The 18,566-nt window shown below is 41.9% G+C and overlaps 1 protein-coding gene across 3 annotated transcripts in view; it reads left to right on the top strand.

Moving 5' to 3' along the window:
- Nucleotides 1–18,566, top strand: part of slf1 (SMC5/6 complex localization factor 1) — a 40,454-nt gene that overhangs the window by 12,054 nt on the left and 9,834 nt on the right. For all 3 annotated transcript variants that reach the window (XM_030061153.1, XM_030061151.1, XM_030061152.1), the window contains exons 14-17: nt 695–804; nt 5,378–5,451; nt 11,179–11,271; nt 12,685–12,867. In XM_030061153.1, coding sequence (XP_029917013.1) covers nt 695–804; nt 5,378–5,451; nt 11,179–11,271; nt 12,685–12,867 — 460 coding nt within the window. The remainder of the gene's footprint in view (nt 1–694; nt 805–5,377; nt 5,452–11,178; nt 11,272–12,684; nt 12,868–18,566) is intronic.

Below are 18,566 nucleotides of genomic sequence, written 5' to 3'. Positions count from 1 at the left end.
CTCATTGCTTTCATCACCTCTCTATTTTACATAATCCACAGGCAATTTGCCATTGATAGGTTTTGTTGTCATAATTTGGAGCAAACACTTTTTACTTGATATGATTCACAACAGTAATGTGTTGCTTAGTTTAATAAGGTCATCAAAAGTCTTAAAAACATTGCCTATCCGGGCATTTTTGGAAAGATAGACAATGTGTAAAACAGAAATTTGGAGAGAGACTCTTTGGCCTCCTTTTCATCTCAATTACTGGAAAACGTCTTTTTGCATTGGAAGGGGTAATAGTGAAAGTAAAAGCTTGCCAGCTCATAAAATGCTCATAAAAACACAGACACACACATGCACACACTCATACACAGACAGTTCTAAAGGAATTGAATAAACTGATACATTTACATTACTTATGTTTTTGATTTTTACAACAAGCATAATTATTGCTTTCCTTTATGTTTTTGTCAAATGGCTGAAAAATAGACTTTTATATTAGTCATCAGGGCAGTGTGAAATTGATGTATTTCAAAGGCAAAAGACTGTTCATGTGGTCGTTGCATTAAATCAGGGTGCTGTCGAACATCTGGCTTTGTCACTCTCACAGTTGGCATCTTTGTGCCTCTCTATTCCCCTGAAGACAAACACACATACACACACCACACAAGATGTTAAGGTACTGTCTAACCCTGTGTGTGTCTGACAGGTGATGTCCTACCTGCCCGCCTTGGGGAGTTTAGGTGGGAGTCCCAGGCGTGCAGACCTGAGGGATGAACCTGTCTCCCACAGCTGGACTAGCCAAGGGACCGGCTCTGGGTCAGTAAAACACAGCTGTCTGTCAGTATCACTGCTTAGTCTCTCAGGTACATGTTCAGAGGAGCCTGAAGCAGAATGTGGGTGTAAGGGGACAGATGATTCAGAGTGGGAGGGGTGGCCGCATGCAGGGACACCCTGAGGACACTTCTTTGAAATGTTGGCTGTGTTTACGCTGCCTTCTGTGTACGCTCTAAATACATTTTAAATTGACTTGAGTATTATGTTTTGTTTTGTTATTTTTTTCCCCGCATGTGCTTCCCTTTGTGATTGCCTTGGTGATTGCCAGCGGTCTTAAACAGTCTGGGGACCATGAAGGGTCCTTTAGGGGCTTCAACTTCGGGGTCCAGAACATGAAAAAGTTTAAAAACCCCTGCACTACATCTTAAATGACCAAATATCAAGGACATTTAGTTCTTCAAAAAAATCAGCAAGGGAATATCCAATGTCAGTGAATTCAGTCTACTGCAGTACTTGATGTATTGTTACAATCACCCACACCTATTGTGGAGACAGCATTGCATTCAGTCATTTGTTTCTGTGTCAATAGATAGTTTGTTGCCCTTCCAGTTGTGGGTGTAGTTAGAGAAAATTGGATGCCCAGGTAAGGCTGGGCAGCATGCCAGTATTATACTGATATTGTGATATGAGATTAAATACTGTTTGGGATTCTGAATATCGTGATATCATGATGTGGCATAAGTGTTCTCTTTTCCTGGTGTTAATGGCTGTTCTGTTATTTGCCTCAATTGATTGATTATTATGTCCAAGTTACTAATGACTGTTTATCAAACATCTCTTGTGTGTAAATATTTTACAAAGGCACCAGTAGTCAAAAGTATAATATCCTCATTATACTGATATTGAGGTATTTGTTCAGAGGTTCTGTGATGTTTGATTTTGTCTGTATCGTCCATGCTGAGCACACAGGTGCAACATCATCCTTTTGAGTCTTAACAAAAAAAAGGGCTGTGTAACAAGGTAGTGTGTGGAATTAAGTATGAATGTCTCCGTTTGTGGTCAGTTTATGTCAGTCTGTCAGGTCAGCAGTGTTCATCCTGTGAAAAGCCTGTCTCCCAAACTTAGTTCTATTACTCTACACACTTAGAAAGCTTGTGAGTTTGTGTGTCTGAAAATAAGACATTTCTTTGACCAGCAGTCAGCTCTCTCATCTGTGAGGTTGAGGTTTCCACCCATAGCTTAAAGGGTAGAGAACGCGAGGCAAGAATGGATGGAAATGTACTAACCAGGAGAAGAAAAAAAAGTGAGTGAAAAGGAAACAAAGGAACACCTGTAGAGCAAATGAGTGAGAGGGGGGTGAGAGGGAGTAGGGGCGGGGCAGAGCTGCATGGATGAAGGGACTGGAGGAGAACTGGCGAGAGGCAAATGGAGGTCAGACAGAGCGCGAGGAGTTGGCATGTGATGGGTCATGCCCGGGTCTGATCCTATCAGTGCGTGCTGGTTGACAGGAGGGGGTGCAAAGGGAGGTTAGATACCCCCCACACGCCCTCTGTACACAAACACACACTGCTGAGGGCTGATCTGGACAGGAAGCTGACAGACTGACATACAGACACACTAGGATATCCCATCAGCCCTTTGTGCCCTCCCACGCGACCACCAACTCTCAGACTATCCGCCCCCTCCTCACCACCTACCCTTTGCTACTCTCACACACTAAATCCCCTCTGCCGTCCTGAATGTAATCACACACACACACACACACACACACACACACACACACACACACACACACACACACACACACACACACACACACACCATGCCCTGCATCAGACATCTGCTGTTCCACCAGCAGGTAGTTGGCCTGGAGAAGGGCAGGAGTCACCAGGGTGCAGGTTCATCTGAAGGCTACTGGTTCATGCACTGAGTGGTTCCCCTCCTCCAACATCACTGAGAGCATCATTGCTCTTTTTGGACTTTCCCCCCTGCATCTTGAGTCAGGTTTTAATTCAGGTTTTAGTTTATTTGCGCACAGAAAGTAGAATCTGAAACAATCTATGCGGGTTCGACAAAGAAACTGCATGAGATGTGTAAAAACATCTTAATCTAAAATATACGTGAAATCAAGGTGATACAGACACAGATCAGTTAAGTATAGAAACCAAGTGAAATCAAAACTTGCCACTATGTAGTAAAACGTATTGTTTTGCATTACTTTTCAAGGTTGAATTCATGACATGCATAATTTTCATGAAGTTAATGACAGCCTTAACCCACTACAGCCTGACCAACACATCAGGCTGGCCAATATCATTAGCCAGTAGCCTATTAGTTCATTGCGGATATATCAATATCCGTGTGTATGTTGACCAATATGGAAAGAAAGACAGTACATGTTTCTTGAGGTAATTTCAAAGACTAGCACAAGTCTTGTCTATTTGATTGCCAAATACAAGGATTCCTGGCTACACATGTTAATTTAAAAAAAAAAAAAAAAGATATCGGTATATCATTAAGTTATCAAGATTTTTGACTCTGAAATATTAATATTGGGATTGTTGGCAAAAATCCAGCATCTGTCAGGCTCTTTTAATCAGTTAACACTGCTGATTTCGATGTTGCTTTTTTTAATTTTTCACATTTCCAATAAATTTCAGGTATCTATCAGCAAACAAGAATCTATCGATGATTCTGTTCAAGGAATCAACTCAACTGCCTAGAAGAGTTGCCATGACATCTACATGGCAACTCTTAGCTTATTATAGCTACTTAAAATAAAACTCTTACCAAAGCAGTGATACAAATTGCTTTAAAGGATGAATAGAAAAAAATAAGTAATATGATGATTGTGAGACAGTTTCAGTCCTGTTTCAGAATTCTTTCACCATCAATGACTCAAAAGAGACGGAAAACTGGCATGATGTCGGCTATTGGATTAATGAAAAGAGCCAGAGCAGCGTGTAAAGGTTGAGAGGAGCCACATGACTCCTTTATCTTTTATTTTTACTGTTTGATAGAGCACATTAGGCTGTGTTGCGGCTGCTGTATGACTATATGAGAAATATAGTCAAGTGTGTGTCTACACGAGCAGACAGCCTGGCATTAGGGCACAGATCCAAGCCAGACCAAGCTGACAGGCCAGCAGATTGACTGACTGGTTCGATGGCCATTTGACTTGCTGGCTGGCCCACTGGCTTGCAAGCCAGCAGCGAGTTCTGTTAGCAGGAGGAAAGCTGTAATTGAACTGAATTTTCTTCCCACTGGCTTAATCAAGCACAGCTTATTGCTTTTCTTTCTTGATACCATTTGACTATGTCATTACACTGGCTCTGTGGCTTCTGACCAGACCATATGTAGCCAATGTCAGCTGGAATTAAGAAAAACCTTGAACTAGACCAACTACAAAAATATTTTCATGATGAGAATGGGTCAAAGGGACAAGGGGAGTTTTATCCTTTAGAGTGTTTTTTTAAATCATTTTTTTATGAATTTGTGGGTTATTTTGTTATGGACGTTTTTGGTGGAGTTAAAACTAGCAGAAAATGGAATGCATAGTCTCTGTCAGCTGTAGCATTGGACATGCACATATTCCATTATTGCTCACAATTTTCTTGGGAGTTGGCCTCTTGGAGCATACACTGCCCCAGGCCCTGAATTGATAGCTGGGCCCAAAGTGACAGAATGCTGGCCTCCTATAGTCGACCACGGGGGAATGAGAGAGTAGGGCACACAGTAGCCAAGTACTGTCAACTCCACTGCTGCCAGCCTATATGGACAGGGGACACTTGGGTTAAGTGGTTTGAGATGAGAAGTGGTACCACTCCCGCCCCCCTCCACACCCCATCCTAGATACACTAACACATACACTCACTCTCTCTCTCTCACACACACACACAGCTCGTGTCATCTCTTCTCAGCCTTGTCCCTGCTAATAACAAGCAACGTGACAGGACGTGTGTTTCCTTCTCACTGCTGGGAGCTTCTTCCTGGCTTCTGAACAAGCCAATTACCAGGGAACAAGCCTCTTCCCTGTAGTACGGATGGCACTCCTCTTCACCGCTGCACACATGCTCGTGCGCACCCGCATACACACAGACAGCCGTCAAGCTTCATGCCGGCAGATTTCCCTGTACCCACTCACAGGACTAGTGACAGCCCACAGCTATTAGCACGCCACTACTTTGAAGAGGCTTCACTCTCTTTTACTATTTATTCCTCCTAATGTGCTTGCTCACATTGAATTCTCTGTCTCTGCGTTTGAGCTCTAAGTGGGAGGAAAAATGCTTTGGAGATGGGAATGTCGAATTGGGTGTGTGAAAAGTGTGTGTGGCCAACACTTAGGGGTTTGACAGATATTGTCAGATTTCATACAGGATGATCCTGCACCATGAGGCATTCATTCGCTAATGGCACTGTCCATGATGCCCGTTCCACTTACTGCATCACAAGGTCTCCTCGCTGTCACGTGGAAGTAGTCAGTGATCCTGAATTAATACTCATTTATACATGTCCTGGTTGAGTCCACTGTTGAAGTAATTTAGAAATATTCGTCAGGAACATTATTTTGTAGTTGTTCATAAACATCAATCTTGTTCCTTTGTCTCAATCACAGAAACACTCCTGTGAGTGAAACCAGCCCGGGGAAGGAGAACATCCCTAGAGGCCTGAACAGAGTCAACGCAGCAGGTATGTTGTGTACCCATGCACACACACGTTTGACTACTTGACAGCATAGCTGCACATTTGCAAGGAGCTAACTTTAAATGGACTGATGCACAGCACTAGGTCATCAGTAAAGAGTGGCATGATAGCTCTGTCATCACTTTCAGTTTTAATGAAGAGTACATAATGTATGGAGAGTGATTGATTTGCATAGGGCCACACTTCCATTCAGTCAGCTGTGTGCAAGCAGGCCTGGTGTGTGTGTGTTGGGGGTGAGCTTGGACAGCGTTACTGCCTCAGTCTCCTCTGTATTACACCTGCACCTCCGCTTGTAGCATTCTTATTGAAATTCCACACCAGTCTTTTTTTTTCTTCCCCCTCATGTCTTATTCACCTTTTAAAAAAATAATAGATAAATAAATAAATGTCATTGACAGGAATAATGGGTTTTTTACACAAAACAATAACACATATTGGTACGCACGATGCGCATCAGATCTCCAGTTTAGGAATATTACATGCAGCAATTAGGGCAGCGCCGCAGATAGACACCGGCTGCATGGTGGAACTTCCCGCAATTAGAGGCATGGCACTCTGTGTGAACTCACGGAGGTGTCAGCGCTCATATCAACCCCCTCCACCTGATCAGAAAGGCCCTGCGCTGGAGTGAAGGAGGAGTGGAGGGTAAAGGAGAGGAGTGGGGGAGGGAGGTTGAGGCAGGAGACTCAAGGCTGTTGGCATGTGTTGTTTTTCCACTACGTGATCTCTATACCGATGCGGTCGGCATTAATTTTTGATGAACCATCGGCACAGCATGCTCCCCTCTCGCCCTCTCATCCCATCTCATCTCATCCCATTCTCTCCCTCTCTTTCTCTTGCATACTTTCTCACCCACATATGTGAGCTTGCTTTTCTTATATGCTGCACTTCTTTGCTTTGGAGCATCTGTCTCGCCTCCTGGAACCCTGGTATCTTTGTCAAAGTAGCTGAGAGGGATTGTGGGATTTTGGGAAGATGAACTTTTTTTTTCCCCCCAGTCCCATCTTTGCTTGTGGAAGCTCAGCAGAGATTTCAGTCCAAATCCACCTGTGAATATAAATTGCTAAGGGAATTGTTGGTTAACTCTCCTGCAAACATGTTTTTTTTATTATTATTGTTCAAAGTGAATGTTGTTTGGCTTTGTGTCATTTCCAAAAGAAACCATTTAACACTCACAAATCATACATCATAGACTAGCCTGACTATTTTAGGGAAAAGTTTTGAAGCTGTACTCGACACATTCAGATGTACATACTTCCAAATAGGAGCAAGGCAATTTTTTTTTTTTTTTTTTTTTTTTAAGTTGGCACTTCAACTCTCAGAAATCATGTGACATGATATCATTAAACTCCACACAGCATGCTCATATTTATAGACACAACCAGTCTTTTGCCACTTTGGATAAGAAAGGCAAATGATGTAACATTGGTTGGTCCATATTTCTTTGGAGAGAGCGCTCGTTCACTGCTGTTCAGAAGACAGGTTGTATTTGGCTCTTACTTTTCATCTGTTTTTCTGGGCAGAACAGTGTCTGTATTCAAAACCAGAATTTAATTTGGGCAAATGGGGCAAATTTGTGGCATCTCACTTAGAGGGGATGGGACACACTCTGTTGCAGCCCCATAGTATGATTTATGCTAATAAGACCTATCTGCTTTTTCATAAAGATCTTGCCTAGTGCAACTTTAATGTCTACTTTAATGGCTCAGTTACCATTGGGTCAGTAGTTTGTACTCAGGCACAGCGATGGCTGTAATAATCCAGATTTTGTGGAATCTGCATGCCGCCATTGTTCTTCGAGCCAGCAGCAGCAGTAGTTTTCAAATTGTTTTTAAAGGGTTCCAAAAATATATCCAATAACTGGCACAGAATACCTTTCTAACACATTCCTAACAAATAGCATTGTTACAGGCTTCCAGCAGCTTTTTGGTCCAAGGATCGGCTTGCCAGGCGACACTTAGCAGGAGTGTAGCAGGCAGACTAAGGGATATAAAGAGCAACACATACATTTAACTTTTCTATTAAAGTGTGAAACGGGGGATTGTTAGAGGATTTATAGAAAAGGACAGGCGGATTTATCCTTTCCGTGCTTGTAAATGCTGAGCATGCAATTACCCCTATAATAGAGGCGTTGTGTCCAAATTGGAGCCATTAAAGTGATTTAACAGTGCATGGATTGGCCCTGGCATTTGCGAGGATGTGTACACATGGGGTGTAGTGGAATGGGTGTTTAATCACGGCATTTTAGAGCCCAGTAATGGCAGCACAGTCCGTGTTGAACACTCACCTGCCACACAGCACAGCTTATTCAGTAGAGACCATAGTTTGTATTTGACTCCACCCTCTGTTTGGGAATTTTGTGATTTGCTCCAGTTGATTGACATCTCAGTGTCATTGAAATTTTACTCCTGTATGTGATTGGAAAACTGATCTCAATTCAATGTTAAATTAATTCACTCTTCACTCAGTGGATCAATTGTGAAACATGAGCAAAGCACGGAGGATAAGGATCTTAATCTTGGTGTTTTGGTGCCTAAGTTGTATCTGCCTTTTCTGCTGAATGTTTGCACAGCCTGCTGAACTTGGGTATTCACTTTTTCCAACACAGAACAGGAGCCAAGGCCTTGCTTTCTGTTTGTGTCTGAAAAGTCTAGGGTTGTGTCGCACTACCACAGAGAGTGTTATGAGAACAGTGTTCTTCTTTCTGTTTGGTTAGTTTTACATTAGGGATGGAACAATCACCAGATTTCTATAACCTGTAAGAAAATGTCAGACAGTTAGTTACACTTAACCATTTTTCATAAGCGTGGTTTTAAAAAGTCTCTTTTTTGCAGTATAATATGTCTCGCAAAGTCAGCATCAGTCTGTCAGTTCTTCATTTTTCTTTGTCTGTCTAACTTAATAGCTTAATGTAAATGGAATCTTCCAGTTGCTACGGCCCACTCTTGTTAACACACTTCATGTGTTATCTTATGCCTTGTGTGTCACTGCACATGATGACACACTGGTCACATTAGCTGTGTTAGCCACGCTAGTAGCGTTTTTAATAACCCACCCGGTTAGCTTTGTTCCACTGGGAATCATACATTCACTTTAAAAAGTTTTTAGCAACTCTGTAGGTATGGTGTTGCTCAGTTCAACTGTGATTTCTCATCTGAAGAACCAACCAAGCCAGTCAGCACTCTTGTAGAGTGGGACAAATGTTGACATAATCAAGCTGTGCCAGAGACTGAGAGCCTGGTAGCATATTAGCCAATACAAGAAAATGAAGGATGGCACAGAATGACACAGGTGTCTGGCATTTTGCAATCAAGTGATGTGACTACTTGAATCCTCATGCTGTATTCACTTGTTTTGTATGCCTGAAGAAGGTCTATGACCGAAAGCTTGCAATAAATTTATAAATGCACAGTGTTTTAGTGTGCGGTTGCTGTTTTGTTGTTTTCCTTAAGAAAATGAATGATAGAATAGCCACATGATTAGTAAATTTATTTTACATGGACGGCATGTCTTCTCAATATTGCCCAACATTGTACCTTTTACTTCAGTGCTCTCTACTCTTTAAATTGTGACAAAACCAGTATGTTGACAAGGCTACCCATCAGTGTCAGCTTAGAAGGTCAAGGTCAAGGAAAACTTTATTATCTCCAAGGGGCAATTTGTTTTACAGCCAGCAGTTCACACTCAGCCATCAGACACACATTACATTACACAAAAATGACAATGACAATAGTCATTCTCGTCACATCAAAGTCAAGGACACAATCCAAAATAAAAACACAAAACATATATTACGAAGGGATAAAAGAATTCCTCAGTCTATTGGTCCTGCAAGAGGGTGGACCATATCTGCAGTTGGACAGAGGCTACCCGAACTCTTTGAAGAGGGGATGATTAGTTTGTGATAGATTCTGCCTTGTTCAACACTGTGGACTGATATGGAGCGGTTAGATTATTCAGGGTACAGGGCCTGTAATTTTGCTGCATCCCTTAACCACATTCTGCATAGATGACATTAGAATTCCCCTCTCCCACAGAAATCGGTTACAGTGTAGGCACTGTCAGACTAAAGATAGAAACGGAGTGTAACAAGTTAACAGTTAAGTCTTGATGTCAGGAGACCATCCAATATGTTTGCTTAATTTAAATCCAGTCATCTTCAAATTGGCTGTGCACATGTTCAAGTTGGAGAAACACTTTGTAGATTTTCTCAAGAATACTCATCTGTATTTTACGTAAATTGTACACTTGTGTTAGGTATTTCTAAATGTTAAGTTTAAGTACTAAACATGGTGAAATAATTTCAGTGTGTAGCTTATTAGTAAGTAGTTGGTAACATTTTCCCTACCATTTTAAAAATGTTTCAACAGTGTACCGCAATGATACCGAAAAACATGATAATTTGAGTCACAATAATTGTGACTTTGAATTTTCTTATCAACCCATTTCTGGTTTACATTATATTTGTTGGTAGAACATGAATGATCCTTTCGATCAGCAGCCCAGTCCCTGTTTCTCCACTCTTAAACCTCTTTAGTAGGATTCGATGGCATTTAATGCATCTTCTGCATCCTCAAAGACACCTCCTAGAAGAAAGGAACTCTTAGAGATGAATAGGATCCAGCATTTTCAATATTTCCCCTCAAGGCTTTGAAATGCAGCGACCCTTTCACTCTCTCCTCCACTGCCTCCTCTCCCCCTCTTGCCCCCCGCTCTCTCCCTCCCACTCCTCCTCCACCTCCTTTTGCCCCAGCCTCTGCTCTGTGTTCGCTGGAGTGGAGCCCCTGTACAGGCGTGGCATCCTGGGGAGAGCTAGTAAAGCATTTATTAGGGGCTTTGCAGTCCTGTATTATACTGGCAAGCACAGAGCCACTCATGCTTGGCCTTTAACTTCCCTCTGAAGTTCAGCCATACATGAAAAGAGGGGCTCTGGCCCGCTAATATATTCCTGATTTAATATTGTATCAGAAAAAGCATGGAGCAGGGTAAAGAGGAGAAAGGAGGGGAAGAAAATGGGGTTAAAAATGTAAATGGAATCCTTGAGTGTTTTTTTTTTTTTCCCCCATGCCTGTTCGTTGGTAGTTTGCTGATTAAACATCACGTGGTGACACAGACGATGCCCAGCGGAGCTTTTGAACTCTGAATCTGTGAAGAATCCTTTTTGAGGCTTTGTGCTTGAGCCGTCTACCATAACTTCCTCTCAAGTAACAATATAGGGACAGGAAGACAGGAAGGAAGACTTTTTTTTTTTTTTTTTTTAATTTTTATTTTTTTCCACAACACTCATTCACCCGCTGCCTGCCCCAACATTAACTTTGCTGGGCTCTGGTGTAATTGGAAAATCGCTCTGCCCCCTCCTTCCTCCAAAAAAAAAGAAAAGAAAAAAATAGGCAGAGAGCAAGGCAAATGAGCCCAACTCTATCTTTAATTTTTTCCTCTCATTTTTTCTTGAAAGATCTCCCCCCTTTTCTCATCACTCTTCTTGAATCGCATCCTCATTGGCGGGTCGCATTTTTTTAGGTCAGGTTTTTCTGTGTGTGTGTGTGTGTGTGTGTTTGGGGACATTTCTCTGGTATTTTATTGGCGTGTTTGCCATATGGAGGGGGACAATGGGCAGGACATAGGGCACACCCTAATTTTGGATTCCTCTCTTCTCTTCCGCCTCTTCTCTCTGTTGGGTGTGTATGTCCGTTGTGTGTGTCCTGGTTGAAGGAGAGACCCTCCTCCACAGAGCTTGCAAGAGGAACCAAGTGGAAACAGTGCTTCAGATCCTGGCACTTCCTGGCACGGACGTCAACGTTAAAGGTAAGGCTTTCTCGCTCTCGCTTTCTCTGCAACCCCTGTCTTTCCGTCATCTCCCTTCACTCCCACTGCATTTGCTCTAGGGTGTCGAGCAGCGATTAACATTGGAAAAAAGAGGAGAGAAGGAATAGAGGAGTGCGTGTGCGTCATCATTCATGTTAACCTTTAGCTAAAATGCAAAGGGTGTGTCTAGAAAGAGCGGGGTGGGTTTGGAGGCTTAGATTTATAGATTTATGGTCACTTCGCTAAGTGAATGTAACGCCTACTGATATTTCAGAATGATTTTTCTTTTTTCACCTCAGGTCAAACATAATGACTTTCCTTCCTTTTATGGATATGTTGTGCTGTTTAAAAGGTTTCTCTTATTTTGTAATCGCCGTTTAACAGCAGCCTAAATTAACTAGGATATTGGTAGGGGGCTTATGCAAGATATTCCAAGTGGAATCAGGCAGAACTATGTAAAAATGAAAAATTACAGCTGACAGCTCGCAGTCAAAATGAGGCCCGTGTTAACTCCGGCAAAAACGTTTTCGGTTGGAATTTGTTTTTTTGTCAGGTAAAACGAATCGAACATTATGTTCTGCCGCCTATGTGTTTGTTTTTTCTCCTCAAACTATAATTAAGGAGATGCTCTGTATTTTTAAATCTGTTTCATTTTGGAATGTAAAGCTGTAAAACGTAAATATGAGCCAAATTATTTGCAAGAGGTCGTGATATGTTACATGAACCAAAATAAATAACCCATCATAACATCAAAACAACATTAGAACGCCCAAATGGCACGTTAATACTGAATCAATCCTTACGGCGGTTTTTGTAAAGTTGTGTCATATTAATATTGTATGACATAGCAGTCAAAATGTGACTTCATTCATCAAGCAAAATTTTATGAAATGCCCATTTTTCATGCAGGTATGGTATAGCGCTGTGTACTGCTTGTTATTTTAAACCACTTTCAAAGGCTTTTGTCTTTGTTTACCCTGGATTTGTTCTCGAAGTTCAATGGATTAGCTAGCTTACATGTTGTTTGCTCTTAAAGCTAGCCCACTTACGCTAGTCCACTGTTATTCTTTCCAAGTCCTTGGACTTGATCTTTATTCTCTGTTTAAAGTGTTTAATGCTAATAATACTACAAGGAGATGTGCAGATGTGTTCTATTTCTTGATATCTCAGATTGTAAACACTTAAAAGACATTTTTATATTGAATTCAACTTTTTCACCTTTCAAGCTAGAGCAAGTAAACTGACGTTTTTTTTTTTTTTTTTTAAGGAAGTGGAGTTGTTGGAAGTCTTGGTGTTGAGTAAACACCATTTGTGTGTGTGTGTGTGTGTGTGTGTGTGTGTGTGTGTGTGTGTGTGTGTGTGTGTTTGTGTGTGTGCATGTGGGCATGCACATGTGTATTTGTTAATATTCAGACCATGCAGGCTGGACGCCTCTACATGAGGCTTGCAACCATGGCAGCACAGCGTGTGTGGAGGCCTTGCTTCGCCATCGCCCCGCCCCTCATCTCAACAGCCAGGTGGGCGGCGTCAGCCCCCTGCATGATGCTCTGCTCAACGGACACTTGGACATTGCCAAAATGCTACTGGAGCACGCAGGTGGGTAAACATCAGCAATGCACAAGGCAACACAGTGCTCAGTGTTTTTCTTTTATTAGAGCCGCTCAGTGCTGTTGTTTGGCATGATTCATGTGGCTTATGGCCTTTGTGAGCTAGTACCCTGCCAAAAACTAAGAATTGGAAATTTCAGGTCGTCTTTCATTTTAATCACTAATAGTTGATTAATAGGTAAATGTAATCTTTCCAAGCAGTATAGTGTTTAAACAAAAGCTAAATAAAGTGGTTGTTGAGCGACACATCAATATGGTTAATCAATGTGGTTATCACATCAACATGCAAATTAATGTTTTTGTGGTCACAGGTGATTTGGCAAACAGTATGCTAGTGTTTCCAGATCAAACATTTCATTTCATAATGTTTCTTGCCTTATTAAGATGATAAGGTTGCATAAAATGTACACACAATGGACATAAAAACCTTAGTATCTACAAAACCAGTTCATTTCCTGTTCATTTTCAGAAAATTATGCTTCAGATGACTATATAAGAACATTTGCACTTGGAAAGTGGGAAGTTGTGCAGCACTGAAGTATGTCTTAAATATATATAACTGACCAACACAATTGTTTCATTTTAAACTTTCAAACGACTCTGAGTGCTATTTTGTAGATTAAGTCATTATTCATTTGACTGTTTTATGGCTTTATTAATCCATTTGCACACATTGCACTGTTAAACAGAATTGTGATACTTGAGAGGCCTGATACAATTTTTATAATCACAGTAACATGTACATACATGTACATACATAGAATACATGTAATTATTATGTATGCTGCATAATTATTCCCCAAAAACTTACGTTCAGCAAAACATCCCTCCGCTTTTGATGTTGTAAATAAACTCAGCTTGTGTTCATGTAATCCGTCTTTCTTGAAGCCAAGCATCAACCAAGTGGTCACCTTCACATTGCTGGAATTATATAAAGCTAAAATAAAGCACCTTTACTGCAGCTGGCCATTTGGCTGCCAAGAGAGCTAATCTGAAGAAATAGCTACTTAGCTAATGATTTATTGCAGTGGTGGGCTATATGTCACCGCTCCTGTAGCTACGACAAGCTTTCTATTTAATATGGCCAACAAATGTAGCTGAGCTTACTGACAGGTTGAATGCCGCTCGTCACCTTCTTAGCCACACCAGTGTTATCTTGGCTAAAGCCTACTGGTGGAGTGAGAGGTCTGTTAATGTGGAGTGGCTGTGGTTAAAGCCAGAATATGGAGGTAATCAAGTAATTAGAGATGAAGTGATTAATCAATTATTTGATTAGTTGATCCATGGCTTCTTGATTTGGCTGCTGGTCAAATTAAGCAAGCAATTCGCTAACTTCCGATGAGTTTTTGTCATTGTCTTTGGCACTTTATAGACTACATAATTTGTTAAAAAATCAATAGATTAATTGAAAATAAAAATAATGATTAATTGGTCACCTTTCTATATTTTATTTATTAATTTATTTTAATACATAGGCTATACTTAGCTTGTGTACAAATGCAATGATTTACTTCAGCATATTCTTTAATGGTAGTATAACTCTTGTGTAGTAACAGGCAAATTCTGGTCAAAACGCTATTCTAGTATACACAATTTAATATTTATTATACTAAAGCCATATACAAATCTATGGTAATCTGTATGTACACTTTTGCATCACACTGTACACTCACGGGCTGCACACATGCTCACACAAACACAGTAAAAGTTGGCACTGCGCCTCAGAGGCCTTGGCAGTCCTCTCCTTGTTTGTTATCTGAAATCTAAAACATCTATACCATCTTCCCTCCCACTCCACTCCCTGTCCTTCCAATCCTCACACAATCCTCCATTGCAGTGTCTGTCAGAAGAGATTATGCCGTCAGCTCATAAGATGTCTGTTAATGTCTTTTTGAAGAGATTAGACGAGTCAGGCTCCGCCGCTTGTGAAATTTGCATGCTGTTTTTTGCGGAATCTGTCACAACAGAACTAGTTTATGTGTCTGGCTGTTTGCATGCCACATACAATCCCGCTCAGGAGGGTTTGAAGCAAGTGTGACGTGTGTCAGGGCACAGGAGAGGGTGGCATAGCTGGGTGTGCTGCTGAACCAGGTGGCAGAGGGGAGGGTGAGTGTATCTCTTTCGAGGTGAACGTGTGTGTGTTTTGGGGGGAGGGGATGGCAGGGGCAGAGAGCGTTGAACAAGTCTCCCATGTAACGTACCTCTGCCTCTGCTCACTTCTCAGTTTGACTAATTATAGTTAATTTGATTCAACTTTCCCATTAACACATGTACATATTCTGTCCTCAAAAAATAAATTAGACTGGGATTGTTTGGTCCCGGAGAGGAAACAGGAGAGCGTTCTCTTTTCTTTCCTTCTTTTTTTTCCCCATCTTCTCTTCCACAGCAACGGGAGAGAAAGAGCAAATTAAAAGAGGTCAGACGAAGAAGAAGCAGCAGCAGCAGCTATCTGTATCTGTAAAATTAGAAGGGAAAGAGGGTTTCTGTGCAGACGTCTGGCCTGCCGTCTAGGCCAAGTCTCTAACAGAGACTGAGCAGAGCAGCAGCAACTCTCAATTTTAAACACCTGCAGGCCTGGACATTACACTTCTATTTCTTCCTCGCTCTCTCCTGACTGTTTGCTGTTTCCTCACACCTTGATGGCGAGTTGTCTGAAGGCTGCAGCAGGGAGTTAGTGAGGAGGTGGTCCTCTTGACTCCAGGCAATGCTCTGTCTGTCTCCCTTGGTCTCTTTTGCTGCCGTCTCCATCTCGTTGCCATGGACACCATCGGCAGACCCTAGTTGTTGTTTAGCAGATTGGTAGTTCAGATTTCACTTCTCCAAACAGGCAGCGAAGTAAAAAGTTTTGGCTTTAGGGCTACAATAAAATTATTTACTATAACCATCTTTGTGGTATTTTTACCTTTCAAAGAGTTGGAGCTGTAAACTCTCAGACATGGAACTTAAGGACTTTTGTGCTTATGGCTGCATTTCTGATCCCCATACATCAAACTCACTTTTTGGCTAGTGAAGACATTTGCACCGGAGAAGCACTGAAAACAGGCTAGTGGGCCAGTTACATGTAATATTTCCATTTCTCTGTGTCTGTATCCCTAATATACCGAAAAATTTCCATCTTTGATGTCATTTAGTCTTGTATTTGGTCTTAAAATCTTATTTTACTTTTTTACAACGTAAAAAATCCACCAGTGAGAAGAAATAAGATCCCACGTTTGCAAATGTTCTCTCCTCTCTCCTCTTAAATCAAGTATCATTTTCTTGATACAACAGGGCTACTCTGCCTTATTCGGCTTTGTTTCAACATATTTATACTTGTTCCTGGAAAAAAATTTGAAAGAAATGAATCCACCCTGGGAAAAAAGTCACTGGTTTTTCTTCTTGTTTTTAGGGAAAAAAAAACAAGATTTTAATTTGAGACTAAATGGCTTGCTAAGATGGAGTTTTTGTTTTTTTGCAGCTTATCCCTGTGTTGTATTTTTATATACAAAAACCTGCTACATTTCCTCTTGCTTCAACTAACTATTTTTCATGTAGGTATTCATCCTGTTTGTCCTAGTTGTTTGCAGCAGCCAGGCACAGACAGGCTGAGCTTGGCTGCCAAGGTTTTGGTAGGCCAGAGAGGGCAACACTGACACTGGCACACCAACAAAGCCTTTATGGGAGTGATCTCACCCTTTATAAGCCTCCCTGCTTGGAGGCCTGTGCTCTGTGTGTGTGTGTGTGAAGGGTGAATCGTGGAAGGGGGAGGAATGGATGGCTCCCACCCCTTCCCCTCTACCTCATTCCCTCTAGGCTTAGGGAGCTGGCAAGGAAAGCATGCCATGGCTGAGGGCAAGGCTGACTCTGCTCCCCCCCACCTCCTCCTCCTATCGCCCAAGGCCGCCCCACATGACCCTGTGTGTGTGTGTGTTTGTGTGTGTGTGTATGTGTGTGCGCACGTGCATGCATTAGGTCTTTCTCAAATCTCATGCTGTAATAAGTGAGTACCTTGGCTTGTGCTTGTGTATCTTCAAGTGTGTGTGTGTGTGTGCGCGTGTGCATGTGCATGTGTTCATGCTCAAGCTCCTTCCGCCCCTTCCTCAGCTGGTGGGAGTGGGGTGTTTAAATTTTGCAGGGTGGCCGGGGCAGCCTGTACCCCTGATTGGAATGGAAAATGACCTGGAGCCTTTAGCGGTGCAGTTCAGGCCTGGCATACACACACACACACACACACACACACACACACACACACACACACACAGACACACAGGAGGCGTGTCAGTAAGCAAAGAGGGGGAAAAAAGAAAAGAGCCTTTAAGCTGTCACCACTCGGCCCTGTGGCCCTAATCTCTGGTGGCATCCCCTCAATACAGCCCACCATGTTAGTAAGCACAGCTAGTCTACCTCAGCTTATGAACACACACATGCACACACACACACACACACACACACACACACACACACACACAGGCTCATTTAGATGCAGCTGAAAGTGGACTGGAATGGTCGGTGTAAAGACTACAGGAGCAGAAAGAATTGCTAAAGTGTGTTAGAGAGCCGTGTGTCTTTAGAATCACAATAAGGGTTAACCTCTTCAACGCTGTTGGTTCTGTCAGCGGGTTTGTTGTCGCTGCATGGTCAAGCTTTATTCAAACCCACCCACTTTATTTTCATTTCTAGTGGAGATCCCAAAGCTTCCAAAGGTCCCAGATATGTCTCACTGAATTACAAAGAAATGTGTGTACAATGATGCACAAGACATCTAGATTTTTTCTGTTTGATGAGATGCTGCAGCCTTAAAAAATGGTATCTTGAGTTTGAATACAACTTCACTTGATATAAGCCTGATGTAGCTTGAATGAAGCATTTCAACCAGCAGATACAGAATATGCATGTTATTGTTGATTTTTTTTTTTTTCAAACTCAGAGCTACTTAGAGGGATTTTTTTTTTTTTTTTTTTTTTTTTAATTTTATTGTTGCTGCCTCTCTTTCATTCCTAATTGTTTGGCTCAAGTCTCCTTTGTTATATGCGAGTAGTTCAGATGAGGCTAGAGAGCTTGTTATACAACTGTCTCTTCCATTTTTCTTTCTATGTATTTTTGTGCATCTCTTACCTCTTGCGCACACACAGACATCATCACACACAGCAGCATGTGTGTTCCCTGCAGATTCCAGGGACTTTATGTGAATGAGTGTTTGTGGAGCAGAAAGATGTCATTTGCTCAGTGGCACAGGAAACACACAGTCCCCTCGGACTGTTGTAGTCAGTCATGGTTTGTCTCTGTCTGTTTGTCTATCTCTGTCACAGACACACACACACACACACACACACAGAGAGAGAGAGAGAGAGAGAGAGAGAGAGAGAGAGAGGCAGTGCTTTAGACACACTTGGGCCTCCTCGCTGTCAACACAGTAAAGAAAGTTCATTCTGTTCAGCACTTATTTCCCTATGGGTCCTGAACTGGCAACTGTGAGGAGTTGAGCGCTGTGTTGCTAACTATTAGAGGTTAGACTGTGTTTGGAGCCCTTGGCTTCACTGGGGTGTTGATGTTTCAACTGCAGGTTTCTCCAGGCTGTATTTCAAGGACTTCCCTCACTGGGAATTTTCTACCAAATTTGACTTCTTTCTCCTCTCCTCATGTCTGTCTTACACACACTCACACACACACACACACACACACACACACACACACACACACACATACTCA

Source organism: Myripristis murdjan, chromosome 9 (genome assembly GCF_902150065.1).
Source record: "Myripristis murdjan chromosome 9, fMyrMur1.1, whole genome shotgun sequence".
In the NCBI taxonomy this organism is placed as follows: Eukaryota; Metazoa; Chordata; class Actinopteri; order Holocentriformes; family Holocentridae; genus Myripristis; species Myripristis murdjan.
This window is presented reverse-complemented; position numbering and strand designations above follow the sequence as displayed.